Source organism: Planococcus citri, chromosome 3 (assembly GCF_950023065.1).
Source record: "Planococcus citri chromosome 3, ihPlaCitr1.1, whole genome shotgun sequence".
NCBI lineage: Eukaryota > Metazoa > Arthropoda > Insecta > Hemiptera > Pseudococcidae > Planococcus > Planococcus citri.
Window position 1 is genome coordinate 9,212,502 of NC_088679.1, and position 19,237 is coordinate 9,231,738.

The 19,237-nt window shown below is 32.9% G+C and overlaps 2 protein-coding genes across 3 annotated transcripts in view; one reads left to right on the forward strand and one right to left on the reverse strand.

The window, feature by feature from the left end:
* LOC135840158 (neuroligin-4, X-linked-like) overlaps nucleotides 1-19,237 on the forward strand; it is a 642,239-nt gene that overhangs the window by 588,626 nt on the left and 34,376 nt on the right. For both annotated transcript variants that reach the window (XM_065356537.1, XM_065356536.1), the window contains exon 10: nucleotides 17,157-17,275. In XM_065356537.1, coding sequence (XP_065212609.1) covers nucleotides 17,157-17,275 — 119 coding nt within the window. The remainder of the gene's footprint in view (nucleotides 1-17,156; nucleotides 17,276-19,237) is intronic.
* Nucleotides 10,105-11,582, reverse strand: LOC135840172 (dentin sialophosphoprotein-like). Its single transcript, XM_065356561.1, has 2 exons — nucleotides 11,365-11,582; nucleotides 10,105-11,187 (listed from the first exon to the last, which is right to left on the reverse strand). Exon 2 carries the CDS (start codon nucleotides 11,167-11,169, stop codon nucleotides 10,564-10,566), a length of 606 nt encoding a protein of 201 aa, XP_065212633.1. The 5' UTR covers nucleotides 11,170-11,187; nucleotides 11,365-11,582; the 3' UTR covers nucleotides 10,105-10,563.

The following is a 19,237-nucleotide window of genomic DNA, read 5'->3' on the forward strand; positions in this document are numbered from 1 at the left end:
TGAGGACAACATCAACGATTTTTTTTTAAATTGCGATTTGTGATTTGAAAAATTGACATGATTCGCGAAATCACGATTCTAATTATAATTCGAAGTGATTCGAATCAATTTTTTCGCGATTCTGCCCACTCCTAGCCTTGAGAAATATACACTGAAATTTAATGAAGAGCGAATTAGCGAAATAACAATTAAATTTAAAACAAGAGTACCTATACGTAGATTTGCCTCACTTCACAAGCGTAACTATTACAACGCATAACAAAGTAGCGGCGTCTGTATGTACATATTCGGTCCATTAGACCTCGTGAATACATATTGGCTATACCTTATTTTCAACCGAAGGTGCTCGTTAAATATTTAAGACAACAGAAACGTGAATGGGATGACGTACTTAATAGCGGACAAAGATGAAAGATTTGAAATCGTGGTCCAACCATTCATAAAAATCATAACAACTTTGAATTTCAAGTGTATCACTAGGGCAATCCAAGATATGCTCTTATTCGAGGTAAAATATCTACCTGTACTTCTCATTGGTTCATCCCTTCTATATTTTTTTTCTCACTTTCGGTTCTCTGTCTTTTTTTTCTTTTTTAAACAGCTGTAGTTTCCAAATTCCAAACGATCCTATTGTCCAGGAGAAAGCGAAGTCTGCGCCTTTTTTTAGTTCTCAAAAAAATAGTGTTCCTTTTGTGTATTTTTTTTTCAATTGAAAAGGAACCTTCAACGTCAGGTCAAAAAAATCCAATGTTTCGCGTATATGCGAGTACCGGAGTACCAATGATGTTTTACAACCGGATATCTTACTTTTTCATTTATTATTTATTATTATTTTTTTTTAATCTTTTGACTTGGTACCGACTCGCGAATGCGTGACTTTTCTGGAATTAGTTAAGACCTTTTGGCGATGCTTTTTCCCCTGTTTTGTAACAAAAAAAAAAAAAAAGAAGAAAAACAAAACACCGCGATAGGAGTACATGGTGTTTTTATTGCCTCTCTATAAATTAGACGTTTTCAAATACCGTGACAATAAATGTTATTTACGCCTAGGCGGCTTATAGCTTCAACTTCAAAGCACCCAATTTCTACTTTGTCTCTATTGGAATGTCGCGAACGCGAATATTGTACGTACCTTAATAATGAATCAACTCGTTCCATGGGCGGACATAAGAAATAAGCCAACAGATTTTTAGTGTATACCTTAGTCAATCACTTCTCTCTATTAAAAACCGATTTTTTTATTCTGCCACCCAAGCTCATTGGATGGCCAGTTGAGTGTACAGCTGTACGCTTTGAACAATCGAAATTTCTCAGTTTTTCCACTGTGCTATAAATTCTAAGTTATCTACCTACGTACGTACATATTAAAAATAATGCACTGTAATATTTACACTTGAAATTTTGAACTATAAAATTGCACGTTTCTTCGCTCGTTTTTGTTGCATTCGCGACAGCATCTCATTTGAAATTTCAAAATTTACATATTTTTGCGAAATGAAGCCTCCTAAAAAAAAGAAACTAATGCAATATTGCGATTAGAAGTTCAATCCAACATGGTGTATCAAAGTTTCGAGAATTTCATTTCCATGAATAGATCATCTGTGATATCCCGCCCAAATCTAGCCTAAGGTTTAGCCACTACCTATATTTCGTTACATTGCACCATTTGGTATTACAACACATTTCGTCATGATTTAATCCTGCCAGATTTAGCCAGATACGAATACGATGACGCGATCTTTAATTAATTCAAAGATTTACTCGTGATTTTTTCAGTTAATAAATTGGCGAATAAAACTTTATAGCTCAAGAAATTTCAGCACGTAGAATAAGATAATATTGAGAGGTGCAAACGTTTACCAACATTTTCGATGTTTTCTTCCGAACTCTCACTGGTCCTATCTAGAATGGATCATAAAAGTCAGAAATGAAATCTTCGTGGCCGAAGGCTCAGGTTTTGCCCTTACAATCTGGTGAAATCGCATACCTAATCGTAAAAGTCAAATTTGGAAGCATACTGGAAATTTACATTCTCTTATTTGGTAGATCTACTTTCATGGTAATTAGTATAAGTGTTGTTAAATATGTACTAAAGACCAATACTTGAATACTCACCCCTAAAAATTAATGACCAAGTACCAATCCAAAGTTTCAATATGACATTGACGATTTTTTTATCACCTAGCATAGGTAACTTAATACCTCGCTACCTCTTTCAAATATGTATTTGGATTTTTCAAAACGATCGTAAATGTCACCCTACATTTCAAATATGTGCATTTTGTGATTTTTTCCCCCAAAGTAGTTGCTAACTCTCAGTTGCATTCCGAGTTATAATCTGCAGTTAAAGTTCGTTTCCGTGATTTACAATTGATTTTCAAGTTGATAATATTTATTCACGAATTCGTTGAGATTTTTCTTTTTAATACTTAATTAAATTTTTGCGACGTTCAATTGAGTACATAATTCCACGATAAATTCACTGTTCCAACGAAATTTTAATCGCGAATTCGAATTCCATAATAATTTTGACAAGTTTCAATACCTACTTTAAAATTGGCAATAATTTCTTCCGCGAATTGAACAATTGAGATTTGCTCCTGCTGCTTCAAATTTGGTGAAATCTCACTATGAATTTCCTGTATTTCTACTATTATCAGTAAGTCTCCATTGAAGAATTTATTTCGTTGATTTAATTAAGATTTTTTTCATCTTTGCCTAAATCTAGATTAAAATTCTAATTTTTACCTAAATTTAAATTTTCATGTAATTTTTAAAAATCCAAATTCAAGAGAAATTTCAAACTATAAATACCTATTACCTAAATTTTAAATTCCAACTTGAAATTCAACTCTAATTTTTACAAAATTCTGAATTTATTCTAACATTTTGATTAGGTAATTATACTTATTCAAAAATCAAAATTGAATTTATTGTAAATTTATCAAATTAAAATTTTATTTTTTACTAATCAAGGTTGGGGAATATAACAGATCCGTAATTGTACATAATTTGCATTAGGCATTTTACTAAAACCAAAATAATTACACATTGATCATGTCTCACCCCCAAATGAGCATTTTGCTGATCTCTAACATTCGAATTTCGAGTTCCCAAGTTGATTTTTAAATTTTATGATGAATTTTTTAAAATATACTTATAGGTAAGTAGATCGATTTTTCATAAAAATATGTACCAGTGAGACAGGGTATCTTTTTAATTGATCCTTTCAGAATGGAACAAAACTGAGCTGGATCGAAAAAAACATTGCCTAAAACTCTAGATAGATATAACCAAAATTTCAAATCCGCAAGTTCATTTTTAAATTTTTGCGATTTTTTTTCAAATTCAAAAAACAGTTTAAGGGCGATTTTACGTAAATTTAAAAAAAAAAATAGATTCTTAGAGCAAAGTGAATCAATTTGAATAATTTCTTCAATACAACTCTCACTCGTCAACAACTGCAGTTTGGGCCAATCTGGAGCCTCCAAAGATTTTTCAATTTTCTCCATGTTTTTATGGTACGTACGAGTATAACAATACGTAATTTTTGCAGAATTTAAAACAATTTTCGTAAAAGGTATTTCATTTAATTAAAAAAATTTTTAAAAATAAAAATCAACTTTATAGTCCGGCATATGACAATAGGAGTAATTGCACCCCCCCCCCGACGATCCTCCGGGACAACTTTGTTCTCAAAGGGGACATCCTAAGGAACATTTTAAAGCAAACTTGCCCAAAAAAAAGTAGGCCTTACTTACAAAATGGCGGCCATTTTGATTTACATAGGTCAGCCGAAATCGCAGATTTTGCGTTTCAACATAAGACTTGCACAAAATTTTTCAAACTTTACAAAAGTAGATCGAAAGATCATGCTAAAATTTATCACCTGTCAAAATTTCAAGTGCTAAAGTGCCTTTTTCGATTTTTGGTGAATTTTTGAAAATCAAATTCAGGCCAAAAATGAGGGGAAAAATCAAAATTTTATCAAATTGACCAAAAAAGCTGAAATTTGGGATATACCCTATTTTCGACATTCCGAATCGATTGGAAACGGTTTCAACCCGTTTTGAGCAGTTCTGGAGCCTCCAGCAGATTTTTGAAACTCGAAATTCCCACACAAAATTCCATCAAATTGGAGTTGATTCTAAAAACTAATTTCAATACGCTACAAAGTACTGCAGGTGAATTTCAAGTCGTTTTGGAGTCTCCAGCGACTTTTTGAAAGGTTGTATGGCGTTTTTTTTGGAAAATTGACATTTCCTTAAAGTAGCTGGAAGCTTCAAAACCATTTGAAACCACCATGTAGTCTGTGAAGTAAATTTCAGCTTGCCAACTCCATTTGATGAAAGTTTGTGAAAATTTAAAATTTCAAAAATCTACTAGAGGCTCCAGTAATTTTCAAAAAAGTCGCTGGAGGCTCTAAAATGACTTGAACCCACCTGAAGTCGTCTTCAGAGGATGTTAAAATTGAAGTGCAGAGTAAATTTTAGCTTTTCATCTCCATTTTTTGATGAAATTTTGTGAAAATTTAAAGTTTCAAAAATCTGCTGGAGGCTTTAGGAATTTTCAAAAAGTCGCTGGAGGCTCGAAAACGACTTGAAATTCACCTACAGTACTTCATAGCGTATTGAAATTAGTTTTTAGAATAAATTTTAGCTTTACAACTCCAATTTGATGGAATTTTGTGGGAATTTTGAGTTTCAAAAATCTGCTGGAGGCTCCAGAACTGCTCAAAACGGGTTGAAACCGTTTCCAATCCATTTGGAATGTCGAAAATAGGGTATATCCCAAATTTCAGCTTTCTTGGTCAATTTGGTAAAATTTTGATTTTTCCCTCATTTTTGCCCTGAATTCGATTTTCAAAAATTCACCAAAAATCGAAAAAGGCACTTTAGCACTTGGAAATTTTGACAGGTGATAAATTTTAGCATGGTCTTTCGATCTACTTTTGTAAAGTTTGAAAAATTTCGTGCAAGTCCTATGTTGAAACGCAAAATCTGCGATTTCGGCTGACCTGTCAATCAAAATGGCCGCCATTTTGTAAGTAAGGCCAACTTTTTTTTGGGCAAGTTTGCTTTAAAATGTTCCTTAGGATGTCCCCTTTAAGAAAACAGTTGTCCTGGAGGATCGGCGGGGGGGGGGGTGCAATTACTCCTATTGTCATATGCCGGACTATTATGCAGCTAAGAAAAATTAGGACCATAATGATGGACATTTTCATGATTTCAATTCCCCCTCTCCCCCCCCAACACTTATAGGCGGACACAAATGATCTGGAAAAAAATAATTTCTTGGAATGCTCAATTTCTTTACTTACGTATCTAATTATCTATTGAAATGTTTCAAGTGGGGTAAAATAATCAGAAAGTTCAGCATACTTGCAGAAAAATATACCTACCGGTATAATCGCAATCAATTTCCATCCATGAATACTTCCTTTCGCTACATGCACTTGATGTAAAATACTCATTTTCATTTTTCACATCGAAAAACAACTTCGGATACATCAAGCAACGTGCTCAAACTGAAATTCTCAACTTACCTGTATAGGTAGGTAGGTAGGTACTCACAAAGTTTTTCCAGGCATTTTATTTCGATTTCAGAATAAAATTTCAAAAACAAATAACTTATAATATATTTCCTATAAAGAAATGGCAAAAAAAATTGTTCGCAATATTTTCAATTCAACGAAGTATACAAAACTTGTCATTGTAGTTTACGAGTTAACCTAATTTCGAATATGTCACTTGTATTGAGAAAGTTTTTGGAATCACTGTATAGCTATAGCTATACGTATAGTTAGGTTCGTATAGTAAACGAAAACAGTTTCCTTTCAACTGCGACGCTAAAATTAACGGCTTTGAATTTCTAAACTGACGACCTTATTTCCTGATAAGTTGTTTGCATATTCTTTGTTCAATTTCCTTTTTCCTCCATTTTTTTGCTCTTTTTTATATTTTGCAGAAATTACAATTATGGACGAATTTAAATTAGGTATGTAGGTAAAGTTTATGTACAAAAAGGATAAATAAAAGAGTGGAAAAAGTTGAAGTTTTGATTAAAGAGGAAGAAAAAGAGAAGAGGAAAATTACGTAGCGTACGCTTTTTGTTTGAACAATCGAGGACCTACAAGTTTTAAGCTTGATCACTTGTTGTTGTTGTTTTGTTTTTGCGAAAATTTATAACCAATTTTGAGAATCATTAGGTCGGCGTTGAAATTTTGCAAGCTTATCATTTCGAAGTTTAATTAATCTTTTAAATAAGAGACGGGTTCCTTTGCAATGTTGCTTCCTTTTTTTCCTCTCTCTCTCTCTTTCTCCCATAATACTAATGTATTTTTCTTTTTTCGCTTTTGTTTTCTTTTATCGGGAGTTTTTCTTGGCTTTTTCCCCCTATTATTCGAGTGACACGCGATTCTTTTAACTTTCAATTAAACAAGAAAAATTGTTCGCTATTCTTTTCAATCTGAATTAGTCCTATACTTCGGGCCAATTGCCTTTGCCTTTTTTTTCACTTTCTCTCTCTGTCTGCTTCTTTTTTTTTTTCTTATGCATCTTATTTCCATGTACTATTCATTTTTAATTAATTTATTTACATTTTGTTTTAAAATAAATGATTTCCCTTTTTGCTTTTTTTTCTTCTTCATTATTTACTTTGGTAATTTGTTTTTTTTTCTCTTATTTTATATTCTTTGTCGTGGTGGAAAATTAATTAGTTTTCGTTATGGTCGTTGTCGACGTCGTCGTCGTTCTACGTACGTAGGAAATTTTTTCTATACAATGTAATATTAAATTTGGGAATAGTGTTTTACATTTTCTCTTCTACTCTGTTCTGTATATAGAGTGGTATGCGTTTTAAATTAAAGCAGTATACTGCAGATTCGAATCACGTACATTCTGATTTTCACATATGGCAACGTTATACTGGACGCTGTTAAAGAAACGAAAATTAGTAGATGGGCGTATATATGGCGATCCATATATACGAGACGCTAGTCACGTAAAAATATGGCGTCGACAAGACTTTAACGTTTTACAATCAGGAACAGTTTGGGACAGTTTATGGGCTCTATAGCTATTTTCTGGGCTCCCATAGAGCTTTTAAACCGCGTAAAGCGAGCTTGTTTTTAGTTAACTCGCTCGCTTGATTTTACGAGCTTTTATTTCATCTTATCAACAATTAAGTAATTAACTTAGTTCCTGAAGGTATTGCTTTTCTCGATGAAAATACGTACACGATTTACCTTTAGCCTGCAGAGGTATTAGGTATACGGCGGTGCACGTGAGAGGAGCTTGCCTTCGTTGCCTTTTGCTTTTCGTTCAAGTATATTATATTGGTAGGTCTATATACGGTTTACACAAAGAACCAATCGACTCGTGTAAACGCACCGTAAATTTAGCGAAAATAAATGTTTAATATCGATTGATTTATTTGCACGTTAATGGACGCGAAGTAAATAAATTTAGGCATCGAGAACGTTGAAAATGCTGCGCTCGTTGCTCATCGTCGATGATATTTCCAAATTTATACGTACAAAAAGCGCCGATAAAATATCTATATTCATTAATATCGGTCAACGATTAATTATAAATAATGAATTTATTCCCAATCGCCGAAATTCATCCGCTATAAACGGTATCATCTGCATATTCAACACAGATATCGTCCTAATTTCAAATTCAATAATCTTTTGTCTCTGTAATAAAATCTATACACAGCGAGCAAGTTTTAATAATAATCAACTTGCAGAAAATTACGTTATAGGGGAATTGGGAAGGTATAGATTGAGGTACCTACCTACGTATTCTAATACTTTATAATAAGTGAAATATTTTCCTGTTTTAGGTAAGTATAGGTATGCAAATTCTAGTCGTCTTTAAATCGTAAATTAGTTCAACTTTCAAATTCTTTTTCTAAGGAGGAGTTTCAAGAAATTACTACTCCGTTTGTGTGTAGTTATTATTTGTCCTACATTGAAATTTGATTATTTTAAATTTAAAATGTATTCGAGCCTTATGAGTTGAAGAAAGAAAAGTTGAATTTAGAATTTGAAGAATACACAGGCAAAAAAAAAGAGAAATGGTCAAAAAAGAGAATGAAAACTGAACAAATTTCAGTTTCAGTTTTTGGCATTTTAATTTCAGTTTCAGTTTATTTCCAGTCCTGATATTTTAGAGCAGAAAAATGTAACAATTTAGGATGAATGAGAATTGAACTTTCGTCACTCAAATACCTAATAAGATTTACCTAGTTTGTAAAAAATTCAAAAAATTTAAAAATGATATTTTTCATTTTTCAACTGCCGAAAATGTTATCAGCAGCGATTTTCCATTCATACCTACATCCATTTTTTGAAACCAGCTGCCGTTGACTACAAGCATGTTGAAATTAATGTAGGTACATGCAGAGAGAATTTCAGAATTCCTACTTCATTTGATGAAATTTTACAGAAATTTCAGCTGCGAAATTTGATAATTTATTTTAAAAAACATAGGATGTAAAAAGATGCCTTTTTTAGTCTCAAAAAGTCAAAAATTTTCATTTTCAACTATGTAATAGTTTTTTTTTTTTTGCCACCTCGGTTACCTTCCAACGTTCCTAGTAAGCTAATAAGAAAAAGAAAACAAGCATTTGATTCTACTGATATCGAAATCTGAAATACTTTATTTACCAACGAATTGGTAAAAGTTACGAGTTGTTTAGATGCCACACAGGACCAATTTTTTCAATTTTTTTAAACTACAAAATAAAAATGGATGATCTGAAGTCTACATAAGTATATTATAGGGACCCAGAGACATTCGGGGCTCACTGAGAGTTGGGAGGAAAAGGGGGAGACGTTTGAAATGTCCCAAATTTTTGAAGCAGTATAATTATAGGTACTTATTTCGTGAAAACTTTAATTTAACCCCCTCTCCCTCCATTCCATGGTGGCCAAGGCTTCAAATCAGACAACTCGATCAAACTCTTTTTTTTCATTAAAATAAAATCGTGCCTACTCAAATTATTTTCACCTTACGAACCTTCTCAAAATCATAAATGCTTGAAAAAACAAAAAGAAATGAAAAATTCGTGGGTCAACAGATTGATAATCAATCACCTCATAATCACATATGGGTACCAACATTTTTTTATTAGCCAATTTGCCAAGTTTTGCACCATATTTGAGCAAAAAATACCCAAGGTTGAGCTAACAACGTGAAAATCCTATATTAAGAATTCAAAATTCCCCCTCTTATCCCTATCTGGAAGGTGGTTAGGACTGTTGCAATGGGATCCGAAATTATATTTCACCTCTAAACAACTAACTATCGAGCGTTGAAGAAAATTTCGAGAAATGTAACTAGTACGTTGGTTCCTTATTCAATTTCCTCAGAATGGTAGCGCATCATCCTCTCTTTTTTTCCAGATTCCAATATATTTCAAAATTCTCGCAAAATCAAAATGGAAGTCAGTCCATTGAGGAAAATTCAATTAAATATTAAATTCATTCTTCCCTTTCACACGAATTAAAATACAAAAATATTTTATCGAACCAGTCAGTCAACTATCAAGTCACATTTGTCAGCATTCAACCAGCTCACCGTGCTAAGAAAATTTTTTCTACAATGAAGGGAAATTTAATTTCCAAAGAGTCGTGTAAACCCCCCTAATGGTTCCAATAGGGTGACCCTAAGATATATTGTGGTTTTGCATTTTTTTTTTTTCACTACCCCATCCACATCCATCACCTAAAATCGTTAGATTCGAGGAGAAATTAATTCCCTAGTTTCTGATTTTCTCCAGTTTCAAAAAAAAAAAGGAGTCAAGTGTCCCAAAGTTGCAAAAAATTTGGAGGAACATATCTAACTGATATCGCTGGGATTGAGAACATCTCGTGAGAATCGTTTGATGGAGGTACATTTCATTTCTGATAAACTGAAAGAAAATTCACTACGAATGATGGAAGAAATTCACAAACAACAAACAACTAATTGAAAATGATCAAAAACTTTAAACGCATTTTGAACGTAACATACACTATATTGTAAATTTATTCATTTAAATCTAAAATAGTAACAATCTAAAATTATAGACAAAAGTAATTGCCTGAGCTCTCAGTCTGTTTCACATAAAAAAATAAGTCAATTCCAAATTTGATTACAAAAATATTTCAAAAGAAAGAAAAAAATCGTAAATTCTAATTAAAATGCATATTAATATGATTGTGGAAGCATAGGTAGGTACTTAAGGTAGGTATAAATCAATCATCTCGTACTGGATCCGTACTCAAAATATTTAAACTTAGGTACATATATACCTAATTAAGTTAAAATTTAGGTAAAAAAATAAGTATGAAAACAAACAGGCAAATCAAATACGACTTATTTAAGAATAATTTTCAAATACCTACCTATGTAGGTGATTCAATTTTAAAACAAAATAATAGCCTTAAAATACTTAATGTGCAAACAAAAAAAAAATGAAAAAAATGTTCAACGTTCATCAAAATTAATACCTATTTAAAAATAGGTACTTCAAATGCTAATATCTAATACCACCGATGATTTTTTCACTACTTCAGTCACTATCATAATCACTATCGTCACTAGTATCGTCACTGCTTTCATCACTACAATCAGTACTGCTATCATCGCTAATATCATCACTACTACCATCACTGCTATCGTCACTAATTTCTTCACTTGTACTAGAATCACTACTAGGGCTAGAATCACTACTGGTGCTAGAATCACTACTGGTGCTAGAATCACTACTAGTACTAGAATCACTACTAGTACTAGAATCACTACTAGTACTAGAATCACTACTAGTACTAGAATCACTACTAGTACTAGAATCACTACTAGTACTAGAATCACTACTAGTACTAGAATCACTACTGGTGCTAGAATCACTACTGGTACTAGAATCACTGCTGGTACTATCATCACTACTAGTACTATCATCACTACTAGTACTATCATCACTACTAGTAGTACTATCATCACTATAATAATACGGATATGTCGGATTACCCGCGCAATCAGCCATGAATTTTCCCATCATAATACAGTGATCATGGAGTTCGACCATTGATGGTCCTGAGGCCCATTCGAGTACTCGTAGTTGAACGTATATCGAGTTTTCAGCCAAATTTTGTACATTCATCGGCGAATCGTCCATTTTTCTGTAAACTATCGTCTGAAAAATCAAATTATCGTATTATCGTTGTATGCCTATTTCAACTTAGGTACGAGTAAATAACATTTCGAACAAAATACATTCGTTAAGAGCACATTCACTCGGTTAATCAAATAATAATTTTAAACTCCAAATAATAAAACGGACAATAATAGGTAAGTACCTAGGTATACTTACAGGAAAATAAAACAACGGCGAAATTCACGCTTTCTAGTTTCTAAAGCTGTAATTCGAAATACGCAACAGTTCTCAACTTTCACGGAACGATGGTGAAAAAAAGCACGATCATTTAGGCAGCTAGTTTAAAGTAAAATAGGTAACAGTAATAACACCGTTAGTCACCTCAAAATCAGATGAACCGCAACCTGATGCAATGTTCGACACTACGACTTCGACCTAGGAACGAGGACTGAGGAAGTGAGGAAAAGAGCCGACGACTGACGAGACGAAACCAGTTACCAGCCGATATTCCGGGAATCGAAACTCCCTTTTGCTCCAGCCATTGATCAATGGCTCCAGCCTACAGAACGGGTTATATACGGGTTATTACATCCATAACCAAAGAGATACATAGAAAGGCATAACAATTCATTATTACTTACAAACGTTCAAACGCATTTTTCGATTCATCGGCGAATTTTTGAACATCTTTTGTTCAAAACTGAGAAAAAATCAAAATGTTATTAGGTAGGTATATCTACCTACCAAATTCAAAATTGACCCAGAATTCTGAACAAGTTTCTGCATCCCGAGAATCGATTGCAATTTGCAAACAGTTTCAAACAGTTTTCAGCAGTTCTACAACCTCCGTCAGAGTTTAGGAAGTTAGAATTTCCACAAAATTTTATCAAATCAAGCTAAAACTCACTCAAAATTAGTTCGAATTTCGAAACTACACCTACTCTTGCCAACATTTCAATTGCCCAAATTAATTTTTCGCGAATTTAAAGAAGTTCAAAATTTGCCATGATCAGACTGAAAGAGCCAACTACCCTACCTCAGAATGAAATTTTAAGCTGTCGGAATTGATTTTTTGATTTTTGGCGACTTTTTGAAAATTATATAGGTAAGTACTAGGTATATGAAACAACCATTCGATGTATCAACTTTTTTATAAAAATAACTACAGTAGACTTCCGATTATCCGGACTAACTGGGGAATTTGTTTGTCCGGATAAGCGAAAATCCGGATAATATGGATTATGGATTAGTATGTTTTTGGTTGAATTTTTGGCAGAAAATGCCTGTTTTTTAATGATAATGGTGTATTTTTGTAATTTTTAATAAAAAGTGCAAAAGATAAATTTTATTTCTTCACAAAATAGAGAAAAACAAACCAAAAACAAAGGTTACAAAATGTTTTGACTATGTACTCGTAAGTAATTCACATATACTTGTCCGGATAATAGGTACGGATTTTGTTCGGATAATCGAAAAGTCCGGATAATAAGGAGTTAACCTCCTTCGAGCCTCCAAGAAAAGTTTAACAGTCATTCGGTGCTGTTTTGTTATACTGACTTTGGCTCTGTTTGTAAACTTTATTAAAAGTGAACAGAAAGATTCGAAGTCTGGAAAAATTAACAGCCATGTGGTTTGATGTCTTGAAAACACATTCAATTACCTAATCATAATAGAAATTTGAAAAATCATTAAGTATTCGCGTATATGTAGGTAGTTGAATTGAACCGATTTTGATAAGCGTGCTATTTTCTTCGCTTTTTTAGCTGATTTTTAACGTATTTTTAGCAATTTTTTGTACACTTTCGATTTTTAGATCATTATATTTTTACTCGTTTTTCCAGACAATTTTTGATGCTCTTTTTCACAATTTTTCCCCAGTTTTTTCAATTGTTTATGTTAGGTATTTTCGAGGTTTTTTGTGTTTCTTATATTTTTTAGTCTTTTTTAGGTCATTTTACAACTGATTTTCTCAATTTTTCGACCATTTACTCGACAGAGACGTAGCCAGAGCATATCTAAAGAGGAAGGGTTGGTGTTTTGAGAAACGTCCATCTTTTTCAATTTTTACCCCCCCCCCCCCACTCCTTTGAGTACACCTCTGTTACTCAATTTAGGTGACATTTCTCACGAGTTTTTGTTATTTTTTTTAATTGTTCGGACAATTTTCATTTTATGTTACTTATTTTTCTAACTTTTCTGGACTCGTTCGCCAAATTTTTTGCATTTTTCTATCAATTTGATTTTTTTTTTTACTAAATGGAGTATTTTTATTCACTGACATGTTGCACTATTGTGCTTTTTACTTTAGTACATACATTTTTTATTGACAGTATTTCGTGAACAGTCCTTTCGGTCTGACCCGATTTTTGGACTCCCAGAAGCCCAATTTTGAGTTTTGAATTTTTTGAGTATTTTTCCTGCTATCAGAAGCCAAAAAGCAATCACATTGTGGCATTGATGTAATTTTCTTAGCAAAAATGAAATGTCATACGTCAGAGGGTTGTTGATTCTTCGGCCAGATTTCGACCTTTTCAAGTTTTCAAACAGGCACATCTAGAATTTTTTTCATCATTTTGAAATCGCTCCAGAAGGCATTGAAACCAACTTCGGTACGGTTAAGGTAACTACCCAATAAATCAAACTTTTTGAACTAGAACTCGCCAATTTGAACGATATCAAGTGAGATCAAAAGGACATGTCTTAAAACTCCAGTCACCAAAATTTCAAGCCCTTAAGTTCATTTATAGTAAGTTAGATTTTTGTTGAAATTTTGATTTTTTGAATTCTGGTGAATTTTTGAAAATGGCAGAATTAGCCGATTGAGATATTAATTTTGAACTGCAAGCTGAACAAACGTGGGAACGAAAATCTGAAACTCGGTTTGCATACTTATGTACCTACCAAAATCAGTTTTTTGAATCGATTGTCATCATTTTCCAGCCGATCTGGAGCCTCCAGCAGTGCGTTGGAATCGAATTCGACAGCTGAAAATTTATTATTACCATAAGTTTGACATTCCAAATCGATAAAGACCAGTGAGTCGCAAATCCAAAGTAAGGTTAATAGGTATAACGAGTTGAAAGATCTCCAAAAAAAAAATTCTTTTAAATCGTCAATTTTTGGAAAAAATTGGTCAAAATTTCGACTACTTCTCAAAATCGACCTGTTGAATCCATTGTCACCATTTTCGGGTCGATCCAGAGCCTCCAGTAAAATTTGACCCTTCTCCAGCGATTTCAAATCACTCCAGAATGCTCGTTGGAATCGACTTCGGCAGCTGAAAATTTAATCTTACCATAAGTTTGAAATTCCACAGATGCTCGAATGTTTGTCTAATACCTACTCCTTACGAATATTTCATCATTCTACATTTTTATATTCTATATCAATTTCACATTATTTCAAACAATTCAAAATTTCTTTACCCATTATTTTTATCCAGAAAACGTCATGCTGTATCTACAGTACATGGTTCAATCATTTAGTACATTTTTATGCTATTTTCGATGTACCTATTTAAAAGATTTGAAACCATTTTACGGCTTCCCAAATATTCATTCACTTTCTTAATCAGTGTAATATTCCCTCCGAATCAATGAAAACTACAAGCAACCATCCACCAGGATACTTTACTGCACAAAATGATGTCTTCCTTCACTAAATTATCAAACCTCATCTCATCGTCTCGAGTTATATTCTTTTCTTTTTCACGAAAAAAAAAAGAAAAAAAGAAAAACCCTCTAATTTGACCGGAATATTACATCTCATTAATTACAACTTTATAACCTTTCTTATAAAACCTGTAAAAATTAGACGCCATTACGTACTTATGAAAAATTCAAAAATAAATGAATACAGCTTGGAAAAATTATGATGAATATAAAAGTTCAAATTAAGCGGACTTGTATTCGAGAAAAGTCTCGGTAAGAAAAAACTTTTTACCACAAAATAAGTAATTACTTCTTTAAAATGTATAATGATCATTATGAATGAAGCAAAAAAATTAATTTGCTTAAAATGTCTTTTTTTTTGGTAATTTTCTATTAGCTACTTGGTAAGTATATAGTGCAGAGCAGCAGCATTTATGAAGGTTAAAAATTAAAATATATTTATTTAGTAAGTAAAAACTTTCGAGTAAAAATTTGTTCGAGAAGGTGACTTTTTTTGTTAGTTGAAAAATCTTTTTAAAACTTGAATTATTATATAGCTCGGTAGGTAGGTACTTTTTTTTAATAACTGTTTGCGAAATCTTATAAGCGTAAAATTTAGCATAAGTTTGGTATATTTAAATAAGGATTACAAATTTTTCGAATCATTCTCAAGTACTACCTACCTACCTGGTATTAAAGATTTTTGTAGGTTGGAAAAGGTCGACGACGACGAGTAAAGAGAAAGAAAATTCATCCATAATTCAGAGACAAAAGTTTAAAGAACTTGGTGCATTTAAAATTTACAATCTACAATGTCATAGATGCGTAATTCTTTTTTAAGAACCGTAAACAAACCTCGTCACTTATTTCCTTAATCTTGACCGGTGTGTGTAGGAGTAGGTTTAGCTACTTTCGTATTTCACCTGTTCTTTTCTCATAATTTAGAACCATTTGCTTGATCAAATCTACCGTGAATTTCGAGTAAATCTTTGTAATTATTCTATTTTACTTACCATACTTATACCGTTGAAAGTTTATTTCCTAAGGTTTAAAAGTAATCGGGCAAAAACGTTGCTCCGGTTTTTATTTTTTATTTGTTTAGTCGATTTGTTTGATTTGAAAATAAAAAGGGTCTGGTTAATGCAGACACGTTGACGAATAGGTACATAGAGGTACAGTTTTACTACATAGGTACCTCCTATGTGAATAAATTTTATACATCATCGTAGAGTGTATTCTACGTGATTATTTTATTTTCGTTGTATTCGATTAAAATAGTAAAATGAAAAAAGTATCGAATTTACACATGTGTAAAATTAAAATTCGTTTTTTCTATTTTTTTTTTTTTTTTTTTTTTTTGTATTAAATTTGATGATTACGTGTACATATAGGAACGTCGAGTACCGTAGATTTATTTAATAAATTAAGTCGATGAAATAGCCAAACGTTGAAAAAAAAAAGTAAAGGAATAAAATTTCCCTAGTCCTCCCCCCTCCCCTCCCAACAAAGCATCGCACAGTAATAATTTTATCGACGGGTGAAAAATTCAATTGAAAATCGCAGTTTTGAAAACGCTTCATACAATAAAATCATCATCGCCGTTTGAAAAACAGAAACAGCAGCGGCAATCAGGCAAGAAAAATGTTAGAAAAACCCTTACTACGTATCCTAAGGGTTGGTTCGCGATGTCAGAAGCCGAAGGAGAGGGTGACAGAAGATGGTGGTGTGGTATTTCGTTTGCTATACCATACTATAGCGTTAGAACAAAATTTCATTAAAATATTCCGGCTGGAAATATTGTAACGGTTTTGTTATTGTCACTAGTGTTCGACTAAGTGCTCGTAAAATATGAAACCGAAATCCCTTTGCACGGTTTGTGTCTTTCTTATCATTCGATGAATGTGTTAAAATTTCACTTTCTTCGCGCTCGCTTAAATCTGGTATTGTTGTTGCTGGTGTGATATTAAATTTTACCATGACGCGAAATAAAGCCGCCGAAAGTTTTCTTCGTACAGCTTAATCCTTCATGTAATATAAAACCTTTGTAACTTGTTACTTATTGAATTTTACTCGCAGTGAAATTTGATGTTTGTATGAAAACGTCCGCGTCCGGGATTCGTGGTACGGTTACACGATGAGATTACCACTTAAAGTTATTCGCGATTGTTTTTATGTGTATGAGGGAATTATTTTTGCACCCCCACCCATCACGGCCATCATGGGTGTCATTGGTTTTGATGGAGTTATATAAATTATGTTATGGGAATGGTTTACGTGTTTATGTGTATTTATTATAGTGTTTGGCTTGATGGATGAAATTGCATTCGAATTGTATTTTTTATGTTTTTAATGTTGCAGTAATCCGAACGAATATCAGAAACAAGAACCTGTTCTGGTTGGCAGCAAAGAACGTAATCGTTTTCGTGGTACTTTGTGGGAAGAATACGATCCTATTCATCAGAAGTATTTAGAAATAGGTAGGTACCAGATTCAGTATATTAATAAGTGATGATTTTACACGGGTATAAAGGAATATCAAAGTTATGATTCATACAGTGAAGGCGAGACAGGGTGCAGGAGGGTGCAATTGCACTGGACCCGGATTTTTTTAAGGACGGGGGGGGGGGACTTTTGAGACCCAAAACATATTGCGTGATCGAAAAAGTAGGAGCTTCCAAAATTGTAAATTCGAGATCTATTTTTTGAAAATTAAATTTTTTCTGCGAAATTGTTCTTTTTTTCGAGAGTTGTCAAGTGTGGAATTCCCCTTCCATTCAAATAAAATTTGAAAACTGTCTTGACTTTGTCCGGTTTTTTCACGTTTTTTTATTTTGTTGGACAAATTTTCATTCTGAAAATCACAAATACATATAAGAAAATAACACTCATTTGTGAAATTTGCGTGCATTTAACTACCTAAAACATCACTAGTAGAGGAGGGTGGGGCAAAAGTTCGCGACGAGGCAAAAGTACTATCGTAGATAAAACCTGTGCAAAACAATTTTCATTGAAAATTTTTGTGTTTTAGTGTGTGGCAACACTGTTCACACTCCCAGAAAAAAAAACAGCCTTCTTGCTATAGATGCAGCTGAGAAATTCAAAAATAGTAAAAATGTTGATTTTTTCAAAAAAAACTTGTGCATAATGAAATTTCATTTACGGGCATAAATATTTGATGAATTTTAAATATCAAGAACTGATTTTGAATCATGGTTCGATAAGTAACAACTTCTGATATTTTGTTTTAGCATAAATTCAATATATTTGAGGAGCTGAGAATCAAAACTCACATTTGCCAAAAAAAAAAAAAAAAACTGTTTTATGGCAGATTTGGATATACCGTTTTACACTCTATAATGTGACATATTCGGTTTTTTTGGATCAAAGTCATTTTGGTGTGAAATTCACTTTCAAAACCAAGGGTTAGAATCAAAACTTAGTTTTGTTTGCAAAATTCCATAGGGAAAAGTTTGATAACAAGCTGAATTTTGGTACACGGGGGTTTTTTGATACGCTGAATACGAATTTGGAGTGTCCAGGTGAATCCGGTGTACGCTTCCCCCTTTTTTGTGGACCTTAAGCCCCCAAATTTGTTTTTTTGCGTTTAAGTACGAAAATATGCAATTTTATGCAAAATTTATGTTTTTTGGGTCGCAGAATACGAATTTGACAATATTTTTTTGTAGGGGTGGGGGATGAGGGGGTGAGGGGGGCGAAAAATTCAAAATTTGACTATAATGATGTGTGATATGTCGAAATGTATGTTTTTGAGGGTGTAGATCACGAATTTGACAATATTTTTTTCGTAGGGGTCAATGGTGGGGGCTGAGGGGTGAAAATGGTTAAAAATTCAAAATTTGACTATAATGATGTATGTGATATGTCGAAATGTATGTTTTCGAGGTTGTAGATCGCGAATTTGACAATATTTTTTTCGTAGGGGTTAATGGTGGGGGATGAAGGGGGTGAAAAATTCAAAATTTGACCATAATGATGTGTGATATGCCGAAATGTATGTTTTTGAGGGTGTAGATCACGAATTTGACAATATTTTTTTCGTAGGGGTGAATTGTGGGGGATGAAGGGGATGAAAACGGTGAACAATTCAAAATTTGACTATAATGATGTGTGATATGTCGAAATGTACCAAGTATGAATAATTCAACTGAAAAAGAGTAATTTTCATCAATTTACTCGATTTTAGTTGTTATAAAGTCATTATAGAGGTTTTATTTACGTTAAAACTCCGTGTTTTGCCTACTCTGCTACATAAATAGGAATAGAACAAATTTTTGCCCGTAGATGCACAGGAAATCCCAGGGGCTAGTACTAAAGATAGTGTATTTCAAGATGTCATTTGCCATTTTTGCCCCCGAATGCCCCGGCGACCACAACAGTCAATTATAGTGAAAAATCATGGTGAATTTTGTTTAAATGTT